This window comes from Pinus tabuliformis, chromosome 3_2, assembly GCF_031772625.1.
Source record: "Pinus tabuliformis cultivar Carrire ecotype Pingquan chromosome 3_2, CPIR1, whole genome shotgun sequence".
In the NCBI taxonomy this organism is placed as follows: Eukaryota; Viridiplantae; Streptophyta; class Pinopsida; order Pinales; family Pinaceae; genus Pinus; species Pinus tabuliformis.
Window position 1 is genome coordinate 614368537 of NC_142302.1, and position 12883 is coordinate 614381419.

The window sequence follows — 12883 nt, forward strand, 5'->3', positions numbered from 1 at the left end:
AAAACAGAGGCCCAGAGGCAAAGGGTAGATGTAATTCTCATAGGCATCCTTGAGGAATGATGGATTTGGAGCAGGGCAATTTGTGTTCAGTCCAATAATTAATGACTGGTAAAGGATAAATCAGTGACCAAAATAGGAAATCATATGGAGTTATTTCATGAATTCATACAACACAGGGCTACAGTTCAAAGACAGTTGAATTATAGTATAAATGAGCTTCCTTAAAATACAACAGGTGTAAAACTAGAAAAAGGGGATTCGGTTGAATGATATATGTAGGAAACATGAAGCAGTAATCCTGATTTTAAGTAATCGCCTCTAAAGGCAAAAGAAGTTGCACAAAAAAACCAGTCAAGATGAACACAAGCTCTGGCTACAAAACTTAATGAATTGGGATTGACCTAATTTTTAGTTAAAGCAATTACAGCAGTGGCCACCACACCCTATCTCATGAGTCATTTTACTTGCACACAACACATGCCTCAACGCCAAAATGATTGCTATATAGTGATGGAGAGGAAGAATCCTTGGAACGGAGCTGGATGTAAAACTCTATCTAGTCATTACCTATTTGCACACAAGGCATGCTAAACGCCAAATTTGGATGTACAATGTTGCACTTGAGCTTCCTTCAAACACAGCAGAAAATAAAACCATCCAAGGAAATCACATGTTAAACTTTCAGTCACAAACACACTATGCATAATGGACATAAGGAAAAATGCAGATGTGCCCCAACTATATATATATATATATATAAGGTACGACAAGTTCTCTAGGTTAAGGTAGGGGGAGGTTTCGAAAAGTTCAGGATTAAAAAAAAAAACAGATCTAAAGAATTGAATGTATGGAAACATATAAAATTTCACTTGAAAGTATACACATTACTCAGAATTTTATTTGACGTAAAATGCAGGCCTGGGAACCAACAACAAAGTAAAATGTTATGCAGTATGGATCTTGATGAAAAACCACTGAAGACAAAGAATTCAAAAGATTACAAGTTCTGGGAGATTCAAAATGAGTGATGTCCTTGGCTAAGCCAATTGCCAAATCACAAATTTGACTCTTGGGCCCATCATGAACAAAGTATTGGAAATAAAATATTTCTTTGATGTTATCTCTTTCACTCACATCTACAGAGAGTTCAACTGAAAAACAAATTAAAATTCTACAGAGAGTTTAACTCAAAAGCAGATTATCTCTGTGAATCACCACTTACACTGCAAGAAGAAACCTTAATCATTCAAGAATACAAGGAGGACGCTTTGTCCACTAAATCTTCTCTCTCTTTTGATCTAAGCTGGAATCAAGGTTTTGCTGGAAACAAGAGAATTGTTTACTATGGGACTTGCTTAAGGGCTTGCTCTGTTTTTGTTGCTGATTCACTGTAGACAGGAATGAAGGGCACTTGAACCCAATCTGCTTGGATGGATGACTGTAATACGTAGACTAAGATAGGACACAGAGTGGTTATGAAATTTGATTGTGAGCTGTAAGGTTAAGTTGATCTATATTTTGATTTCAAGCTTGAAATATCAAATATAATGTTTTTTTCATGGAAAAAGAATACGCATTACTCGGAAGTTCAAATAATCACAGAAAAATATATAAGCATACAGAAGAATGTAATTCAAAATAGACATAAGTTCAAAGAAGCAGTTTTATGGCTTTTAAATCTAAGTTTTTCTGTTTAAATTTTATTCCTACTATTTTTTAAAGAAGTTTTGGAAGTTTAGTCAGTTTGAAAGGTTTGGAACTTGAGCCAGATCCTGCCAAATTTGGTAACAATGCCTCAAACACAAAGAAACAATTTTACCAAAATGGATCTAGTCTAATGGTTGCTGGATCAGCAACTGCCAAACAATAAATCAACATATCCAATTGAACAAAGTCATAACACACAACCTAAGTCTCAATGCCAAAGTGGGTTTTGACTTTGAATTTGATTTTCAGCTGGCTCAAACATGGGTATCCTAGAATAAGGACTCAAATACAAATTCCAATCAAGTGGGTTCAGACAAGTGATTAAAGAGTGCGATTTGGAAGCCAATGATTAGGAATTCAAACTCCATAAAGTCATCTTCCTCGCAAACAAGACGTATGCAAATGAATCCACACAGGGACAAATGATGCCAAAGAGTAAAATATATAATTGCCCTAATTCTAGTGAAGTAGGCAAGACTTGCCAAAAGCCATGTCCTCAAACCAAGCATACAGAAGCTCACTAGAAGCCCTAATTCTAATTTTCCTAAAATCCAAATGGTTTCATCAAGGGAAAGGGGCACAGTTGCATAGCGCGTTCTCCAGCGTCGCTGTCTTTTCGCTTGAGCATTTTTCGAACATCCTTCCCAATGATGTACTTCATCGTCTCTCCAACAACAGACCTCGTCAACATTCTGTGAGCTTTCAATGCAGACCCAACAACACAGCATGGTAATTGATACACCTTCACTCTACAAACCTGGGACTTGCAATCTCTGAACTAGGAAAACATCATATACAAAGAAAATTCATTCATTCTGAATCCCACATTGTCACCTCTCCCCTAACAAAACAGACCTGCAATGGCCGTGAGACAATTTACAGCGAAAAGTGAACCTTACAGCGAAGTGTAAAACGCCGATGAATGAGGAAGAGGGACCCAAAATTTTACCATTCATAAGAACCATTTGGCATCATCTCCATCGCTGATTAATAATTCATTCATCTGGGCCAATGGCCAGAGCCATAAACAAGAATGAACTGTAGGGATAGCTTAGTTCGTTAGAGCGTGTGGCTGTTAACCACAACAACATAACAACCACAGGGTCAGAGGTTCAAGCCCTTCTATCGGTATTTGGGGTTTAGTGGGCTTTGGGTCCAGATTTTGAACCAAAGCTCTGATGCCATGTGTAAGAGCCCTATCCTAGGGTCTTCTAACAAAGCTATTTCTCTAGAATTTAAATGTAATAAGAGACATTAATTAACTTTCTTACAAGACTTTTAAACAATGAAAATTTTACCATTTACATTCTAATCCTTATAACTTATAGTGAACATTTTATTTTAATAAATTTACGTGAGTAATATATAAAGGAATACCTATACCGGTGGCTAGTGGAGATGCCTTTGAGCTGCTGCTCCTGCTGAACGTTCCTCTTGACTGACCCAACTGGATTTACCTCCCAGCCAACTAGGAAATAATTCCTAGCCCAGGAAACCTCCGTAGGTTCCCAAGCCCTCCGAGCCCAAGTCCAACCAGATGTAATGTGTGTGTCCAAGATGAATGATCCAGACCAAGATGAACAATATTTCCCTCCTCTCAATAACCCAAAAAAACTCCACAGGTTCCTAAGGTCTCCAAAATCACAGAAAATCCTAAAATCACAGCCAACCCAAATCACAGCCAATCCGAAAATCAAGCAAGACCCCCCCACATCCCTTTTCTCCCTTCCCCCTTCCCTTTTTATACCCTCCCTCTCTTCTTCATCTCAACCACCTCTCATTAATGTTATTAACTTCTCATCCATCCTTACAGTTGACTTCTCTTCTCCCAAGTAAAACTGGGAGTACATTTGGAAATGTGATATAAATATAAAATTGAGAAATTAATGGAAGAGGACCATGTCTTCTCCCAAGTAAATCTGAAAGTACATTTGGGAATGTGAGATATATATATATATATATATATATATATATATATATAATTAAATGGAGAGGACTATGTCTTCTCCCAAGTAAATGTGAGAGTACATTAGGGAATGACATGTAATTAAATGGAGAGGACCATGTCTTCTCCCAAGTAAATGTGAGGGTACATTGGGGAATGTGAGATGATTATATATATTGATAATTAGTTGGAGAGGACCATGTCTTCTCCCAAGTAAATTTGAGGGTGCATTGAGGAATGTGAGATGAATATATATATTATTTGAAATAATGGAAGGAGACCATATCCTACCTAAGATTCGGTTTGAGAAGACAAGTTGGGAATTTGAATAATAGAAATCATTAATTTTATATTAGACCAATATTTCTCAATATTTTCAGATAATGTAAACATTAATAAAATTTGCAGGATAAGATTTAAGTGGGGCATTACACAAATTGTAGCTTTATATGTTGTAAGATTAAGGGTTTGATTTTATGTTTATTTTAAATTTATATTATATTAAATATAAAAAAAGAAATGAAGTGTAAATCATAAGTATACAGAGTAAGGTGAAGAAAATGTATATTAAATTATTGTCTTATTATAATTTATTTAATTATAATTAGTTTACTTACGTGGTGTAGAATAGATTGTTACATGGTGCTCTGTTAGGGCACTCTGTGCTATAAAGGTCACTGATTCGAAACTACATGGGAAAAAAATCCAATCATGCTAAGGGTTGGTGTGGCCCAGGCCAAGTGCAATCTGTAATTTTAATGGCTTCGCTGCCCTTAGGTCGCAACTACTCAAACCACAAATTAAGTATGTCAGTCATCTCAAAACTTACATAACCTAACAAACAAAACAAATATATTATAATTAATTTGTTTTATATATTTTATATATTTATTTTAATTTTTAATATTACATTACATATTAGATTTTGTAAAATTTATTTTGTTTTTTTAATATAAACAAAAAATAATTTATAATAGTTTACCAAAAAAATAAAAAAAAACATAAGCCAAAGCTTTTGATGAGTTTAATGTAAAATTTATTTTGATTTTTTTAATATAAATGAAAAATAATTTGTAATAGTTTACCCAACAAGAAAAAAGAAATGAAAAAAACATAAGCTAGAGCTTTTGATGAATTTAATGTATATATAGAAATTTAATTTATTATATACAACCTTCTTATTATGGATATTCCAAGGAAACACACATTAACAATGCAGATTATCTTTTCTTTTCTAGTGTTTCAACTTATCAACATAATAAAAAATAGTCGTATTTGTATTAGTTTGGTTGGGATAACAATGATAAAAGGTTGAAGGGTTGCTTTCTTAAATCTTACTTGGGTTGCAGGATTCGATCTCGAAGTTGGTTTAAACAGACTATCACCTCCCTCCCAAACTAGTATGGCTTCCACAACTAATTGCACAAGGTTTTCTATATCGTGCCATTCATTTTACAAAGGTTGAAATTTTAATAATTCGTTGGAAGATTTGTTAATATTAAGTTTTTACTACTTGTTCAAGGTTTCTCTCCTCAACTATATTTCAGGTAAAAAAGAATGTTATTATATTTGGTGAAGGTATGGTATATTCAAAAAAATTGTTATTATATTTGGTGAATTTATAGTATAAATAATTTTTTTGTTTGAATGGTTATTATTTATGTTTGATAAAAAAAATTACAGATTGTTTATGGTTTAACAGTACAAATTAATTTTTATTATTTTTAATATTATATTATTTTTAATATTATGTTAATTTTGATGAGTTACATTTTTATTATGTAATCATTACGTATTTATAGTAGGAATTAGATTTTTTTTCTGGCTAATTTTGGGAAAGTTTCCCTTCTTCACTATGCACATGGTGGACTATTCAAATTTTTGCCAATTTTGTTAGATTTTTTTCATTGTTTTAGATTTTTATTATCTTTTAGGATTTTGAAAAAATAATATATTTTGAAATTTTTAATATTAATGTTTCCAAAAATATGTTTTCTAATATTTCCCAAAACTGTTTTCCAATATTTCCAAAAAGAACAAATAGAAAGTCCCTATGTTTCTAAACCATTCCCATTAGTTAAAAATTTTGAATCTCTACAATGCTTCTCATCATAAGCTTTCTTTATAATTTTAATGTTTTTATTTTGGTATGTATGTTCTCTACACATTCTACATCATTGGCTTTTGGTTGAAGGTGTATAGAGTTTTTTTGCCCATGTGAAGTGATGTTTTTATTTTGGTATGTATGTTCTCTACACATTCTACATCATTGCCTTTTGGTTGAAGGTGTATAGAGTTTTTTTAGCTCATGTGAAGTGTGTTAGAAACACTACAGATGATATTCTTAAAGATGAAAAGAAGAAGAAAAAGCATGGCATGTTCTCTTGGTTCAAGATGCGGGTACCGCCATAAAATGCTCTGAAATAATTCCCTTTGTTTATTTCCTATGCTTTACTGGGATATTTAATTTAATTGAATAAATAAAATGTGCTCATGTTTGTGATTTCACATTCTCGTTACAGACAAGTGCAAGCTAATATGCTTTTATATTTTGTGCTTCTCGTTACAGACAAGTGCAAGCTAATATGCTTTTATATTGTGTGCTTATGTTGTCATATTCTAGCAGTTTTTGTTACTATTGTCAAACATTTCCAGACCCTTAGAAATGATTTTAGGTATTTATAAGTTGATTTTAGGTATTTATAAGTTGACAAACCCCTTTGTTTCTTAAATTTGATGAAGTATACATCCCATTTCACTCACTTATATATCAAATATTATAGACATAATTAGTCGAGTACTTAGACAATCAAGTTATTTTAATTTATTTATTTAACTTTGATTGGCTACACTCTTCTTGTGTAATGGTTTGATTTCCATTTTCAGTCTTGATTCACTTGGGTAATTTCACAATGCAATAATGGTTGTTTAGAGATTTAGATGGGAGGTATGGATATTTCCAATAGTGAGTATTCCATCCTTTTGTAATGTGGAAGATAAGATAAGATAATTATATTTATGTCCAACTATTGACCACAAAGTAGGTCAAAGGGATTGTTGAGTACAATGATGTTCAACAATGTGGGAGAACCAAATAGTCTCTTATAAAAGATATAATGCATGAAGTATAAAAGATACAATGCATGAGTATAAAATATACAATGCATTAACTTCCTTTGCGAACAGGATCTAAGAGCCAATGCCTATGAGGATTAGACTCATCTCTCCTAACATCTGAGGCTGAATGAAGAACACTAAAAAAAACTCAACAAAGTCTATTGGTTCGATTAAGAGTTGGTGGAAAGTGCAGGTTGTCCACTAAGTCATTGCCCGAGGAGTTCACGGGCTGCTAAGGTCTAGAGGACCTAGTTCATCTCCCAGGAACGAATTTGAGACTAATCCGCTGTTGAGATCTCGTGTGGGGGGTGAGGTCCCATGGACCCTCATTGATCTAGAGTCTGTATATGTACTAGTATCAACTAGTCTCTTGGTGCTCATATTTGAAGGTAGTACCCTAAAAAATGTTATGATCCTCTGTGTGGGGTCTGGTCTGATGGGAGGTTGAAGAATATGTGCTCAAAACTTGATATCCTCTGCATATATAGGGCTAAGCATCTTTGGTCGGGATACCTGAAAAATCCAGCAAGGGTCCAAGAATCTCTAAACAAGTAATCGAACCTTCCTCTAATCTCGTAATGGACAAGGCATCCAAAAATGAAGTGCACTTCAGTCTCCACTTTTTGTAAATGACATATTCACAGATTCTATATGGTCTATCAATATGGTGGTCCATCTCTACCCAAAGTCTATGAGAACCTACTTTGAACTGGCCTAAAGGAATGCGAAGAGCATGCATCCAGTGGTAAAATGTATATTGGAGTCGAACAATGAGCCCGTCTCTCAACTCCAAGAAGTTCTTAGCATAAAAGGCCATCTTTGGGCACAACCCTCCCAGAGGATTGACCCAGGTGAACTGGATGAACTGCCTATAGATGTCCTACCTGATGATCTTGTTCAACTCATGTCTTGTAGGTAAAAGGTGACAAGGGGCATCTAAGGAATATTGGAAAGGAGGGAGATGATACAATTGAATGCCCACCGACTCTAAGTGATCTGAAACTCTTGTAAGCCAACATTTGGCCTAACCCGAGGGAGTAGAATGGGCAATAGTCTCAAAAGAGAATTATGCTAAGTAAGGATATCGGTACCTAATCTTGATCAAGTATGCAAAGCCTTGAACACGATGTAAGAATGAAACCAATATGAAGACCATCTCAAGCCAAATTGACTGAGCTCCAAATTCTACAAGGATGATGTGCATAGGTACTATTTGTTTGCATCTAATGATGTGGTGAAGAAGAAGAATCTGGACTCTCTCAGTTGAAGCCCAATCTAACTCAAGTAAAGACGGTCCCCGAATATCTAATCCATATAGAACAGTGGGATGGATCAAGGTATTCATGAGGCTCATTGGACAAGTTGTCCTGGAAGTGATGTTGAAAGAATTGTCTTTCAAGAAGGGCTAAGGATCCATATCCTTTGTTGATCCGAGGTTGAAGCGTCAGTCACACACTGTAGCGAGGACTTGAGAATTGCACCCCCAACTAATTATACTGGTGACCTCAACCTCCTCCCCTTTGAATAGGAAGTGAAGGTTCGAAGTTTTCTTCACCCCATTGAAGATCATAACCTTGGTTTTACCTAGGTTGACCATCAACTGTCGAAGATCACAAAACAGAGCTAAGGCATCCAACTACCTCCGTAATCCTTCTAGGGATGAAGAGAGGAGGACCACGTCATCAACACAGAGTAGAATAAATATACAAACTTGGTAAATAAGGAAACCATAAGTTTCCTAGATATGCTCATGTAGAAATGTCTCCAACTCATCAATATAGATCCCAAACAGGGTAGGGGACAGTGGACAACCCTGTTTAACTCCAATACTACTTCGGATGAAATCAAACATCCCATGAGCCATGCGAAGACGACCAAGGACAAACTCACATAGGCACATAATAGTTATCAATAGGGTCGCAAAGATGCCAACCTGAGGAATGTTACCAAATTCATTGTAAGAAGTATGGGATTTTATGGCAAAGTGGAAGAGGAAGTGTTTCTAATTTAAGTGTAGAAGGCATGGATGGATATAAAAGTTTCCTATCCCACATTGGAGGGAAGGATTTTTCCAATTTCAACATAAGAAGTAGCTTATGCAAAACCAAACTGTTGGGACAAAACAACTTTGCAAGATTTTCCCAATTGGCCATGGAAGTGAACAGAAAAACAGAGACAAAGAATCTAATGGGGCGTATTACATTGACCACATTTGTAATGTTCCCTTGCCTATGGGTCTTATTCCAAATTCCGTTACACACCAAGAAGTTGCAATATCGTTGGGGTATATGAAACAACTGTTGAATCTTGTAGTTTGTTACCAATATGCCCCATGGGTCTTAATCCAAATTCTTTTACGCAACAAGAACTTGCAATATCATTGGGGTATATGCAACAACTGTTGAATCTTGTAGTTTGTTACCGATATGCCCCATCGCTTCTTGACTCTGGCTTTGTAGGTTCATGTTCACGTGTATGGGAAAGGGCTTCATACTTCGATTTTTAGATGCATCAGGCGTGTCCTCTTTTCTTTCCAAGGCAGAATAACTCTACTCATGCCATTAAAGAATGTTCAAGTTCTTTTGATGTTGCGTCTACATTGGACATTGATTTGCAGAAAGCAATGTTCAAAACATGCAGAAAGGAATACATCTTTTAGAAAAAACTGTATGTGTCACGACCTATTCTTTCCATTCTTTTTCAATTCTTTTTGCTACTGAGATCTCCACTTTCAAAGCATTTCAGAAGATTTTGAAATTTATATCTTCACGAGATAAAGATGTTGCGTCTTTTTTAGAAGAAAAAACGTTAAGGCGCAGAAGACAGGGGTTATTGCTTGAGACATTAGAAGGCATGGGAATATTATCAAGAAACTTACTGGAATATCCACTTTCAATTCCTTTTCCATCTGACAACACTACTATTGATTCATTTCATAAGATTTTGGAATTCTTCTCTTCAAGAGATAAAGATGCTGCTACTTTTATAGAAGAAACAAAGTTCAGGTGTAGAAGACAGGGACTATTACTTGAGTATTCAGATCCTCGAATATCATCAAGCAACTTAGTGACATCTCCTCGATTCCTTTGCTTACTGAGATGTCCACTTTTGAAGCATTTTGAAAGCTTTTGAAATTTACCTCTTCCAGAGATAAAGATGCTGCCGCTTTTCTGAAAGAAACAAAGTTAAGTTGTGGAACAGAGATAAAGATGCTGCCGCGCTGCCGCTTTTCTGAAAGAAACAAAGTTAAGTTGTGGAACAGAGATAAAGATGTTGCCACTTTTCTGAAAGAAACACAATTAAGCTGGGGAAGACAGACGCTCTGCTTGAGTCATCAGAAACTGAAATATCGTTAGGCAGCTTACAGGAGATTGAAGACTGTAAAGATCAAATGTTGTTAGGCAGCTTACAGGAGAGTGAAGACTGTAAAGATCAAATGTTGTTAGGCAGCTTACAGGAGAGTGAAGACTGTAAAGATCAAATGTTGATGGATGTAGGCATGGGAGATGTGAGTTGCAATGAGATCTCAAATATGAGAAGAGCAAAAGATGATGGAAGGGAAATAGTTGAAAATCTTCGGATGCCGCCACTAGCTTCACATTCAGAAGAAGATGTTGAGGATTTACAACGGTAGTGAACCATATGTGTTGATGCTTACAGAGTTGTTATGACAGGTTTCATTTAAAGTGGACATTTGACCGACTTCATTAGTTTTGACAGGTTTCATTTAAAAGTGTACATCCAAATATTCAGAGTTTAAAAGTTTGTGTTTCTTTGGCCTGGTATTAATGCATTCAGATTTTTGTTTTGACTTGCTATTATTTGTGTAAATCCGAACAAAATTTATACATTTTGCTATTTTTATATTATTTTAATTTATTTATTTTAACTATGATTGACTACATTTTTAGTGTAATAGTTTGTGTTGTTAATTCAGTCTCTTTTCATTGGGGTAAAATATATATTTTTACACTGCGTAATAATGGTTCTTTCCAAATTTAGCTGAGAGGTATGGATATTTCCAATAGTTAGTATTGGATCTCTTTTCATTGGGGTAAAATATATATTTTTACACTGCGTAATAATGGTTCTTTCCAAATTTAGCTGAGAGGTATGGATATTTCCAATAGTTATTATTGGATCTTTTCGTAGAGTGGAAGGAATGTTACTAATTTCATTGTAAGAAGTGTTGGATCTTATGGCAAATTAGAATAAGTTACATTTCTAATTGAGTGTAGAAGGTATGGATGAATATAGAAATTTTCTATCCCACATTAGAGGGATAGATTTTTCCAATATCAATATAGGAATTATGTTCCTTCCTTAACTGAATGGATGCTTTTGACTTTGAGCAAACTACGGGATCTTATTTATACATGAAAGGATAGATGTTTCCATTTTCAATTTATGAGACAGTTGAGGATCAATTAAAATTAATCATTAATAATGAGCCCTTCTTCAACTAGTTCACTCCTCCATGTTTGATCTTCAAATTAGTTTTGGGTTTACAATTTCCATGTGAAATGTGCTTTATGCTCTAGCTTGATGGAGTCCTGAGACTTGCAAAGATGCGGGTGCGATGTGGGTGCTTAGTGATTGGTTTGATGGGTGATTGCTCTTTCAAAAGTTGAAGGGTATTAGTGAGCAATTTAGCCTCTATGCTGCTCATACATGTTTGTGGGTGCAATGTAGGTGCTTAGTGATTGGTTTGATGGGTTATTGCTCTTTCAAAAGTTGAAAGATATTAGTGAGCAATTGAGCCTTTATGCTGCTCATACATGTTTCTTTAACGATATAATGAATCCTTGAGCAAAGACACTTTGTATTGTTAACTTCATTGGTTGTAGGTTTGGTTAAACATTGTAAAATAATTAATTCAAATATAAATTATATATATGACTTTTAATAATTAACTTATAATTATATATTTAATATTTACTTAATTTATAGTTATTAAAGTGTACATATGTATTTTTAATTAGTAATAATCTTGTATTTTATATATTTTTAATAGAATATGGAAACTTAATACTATCTCTTTTCAAAATATCATTGCATAAATAGGTAAACATAAATCCAAATCATTAATATTTTTTCAAAAAAAAATCCAAATCATTAATATGTTTTATAAAAACCAATCATTAATATATTTAGTCTTTCTTAGTCATGACTAGAGGCCCCCTATAATGTATGCATGCTTTCCCATTTTCCTTGAATTTTCCACCCATTAAAACCATTTTTATGTAAATGTTCTTGCAATGAATACAACTTCGAATTTAATTTTTTCATAAAATGATAGTACCAAATGATGAAAGTGGACACTTGTTCCCATGTCCCTTAATTTTTCCATTTTCATTAAAACCCAACAAATTTTCAATGTTCTTACAATAAAAGACAACTTCGAATTTAAAATTTCCATGAGATAATACTACCTAATATAAAGATGAAAATGAAAATAGACTATATTAAGCCATTCTTTAGAGGCACCCTAAATGTATTTTTGGATCAATATGAGAGTAGATAATATTAATGACAAATTTTATTCTTGTAGTGATTTTTTTATAATACAATTTGTAAAAAGCAGTCTTCATAAAAAAAAATTAAAACAAAGAAGGTAAGCTATCAATTTACTAGTGGAAATGTAAAAGTAACAAGATAAATGAATTGACCATAAACTTATACATTCCAATACAGTAGTACTTTCAAAATTAGAACAATAAATTTTCATTTGTTGTTCAAATATACCTAGTTTGCATTAACATTAGAACAACGTTAAATATTTATTTTGTTGTTTATGAGATTTGAACACCATTATTAGTATCTAATTTTTAACATGAATTTACTTAATAATATATTTATTTTCATATATATACTTTTTTAATAAACTATTATAGTGAAACATTTCACCTACTTAAACTATAACAATATTTCTTAATACAAATTTTTAAAAGAAGTCACAAATAAGTTTTAAAATTATTGCATAGGACAACTTCACAAAAGTATGATTTAATTGTCTATATTCTTCGTGCTTTTTCCATCTCAATCATTGTGGAAGGAGCCACATTGTTGAATCATTCATCAAATTTATTATTTGGATTAAAAAAAACCTCCTCA

At 33.8% G+C, this 12883-nt stretch overlaps 1 protein-coding gene across 1 annotated transcript; it reads left to right on the top strand.

The window, feature by feature from the left end:
- Positions 1 to 8865: 8865 nt before the first annotated feature.
- On the top strand, positions 8866 to 10125 carry LOC149182109 (uncharacterized). Its single transcript, XM_089414456.1, has 4 exons — positions 8866 to 9085; positions 9184 to 9267; positions 9387 to 9774; positions 9918 to 10125. The coding sequence occupies exons 1-4, from the start codon at positions 8866 to 8868 to the stop codon at positions 10123 to 10125; spliced, it is 900 nt and encodes a 299-aa protein (XP_089270582.1).
- The last annotated feature ends 2758 nt before the right edge of the window (positions 10126 to 12883 follow it).

What these genes read in the sequence shown, in the direction of transcription:
- LOC149182109 (XM_089414456.1), top strand. Translation starts at nt 8,866, where the DNA reads ATGCAAAACCAAACTGTTGGGACAAAACAACTTTGCAAGATTTTCCCA. An exon ending in GGAAAGGGCTTCATACTTCG is followed by an intron (nt 9,268 to 9,386) that starts ATTTTTAGATGC and finishes ATTGATTTGCAG; the next exon opens with AAAGCAATGTTCAAAACATG. An exon ending in ATAGAAGAAACAAAGTTCAG is followed by an intron (nt 9,775 to 9,917) that starts GTGTAGAAGACA and finishes TACCTCTTCCAG; the next exon opens with AGATAAAGATGCTGCCGCTT.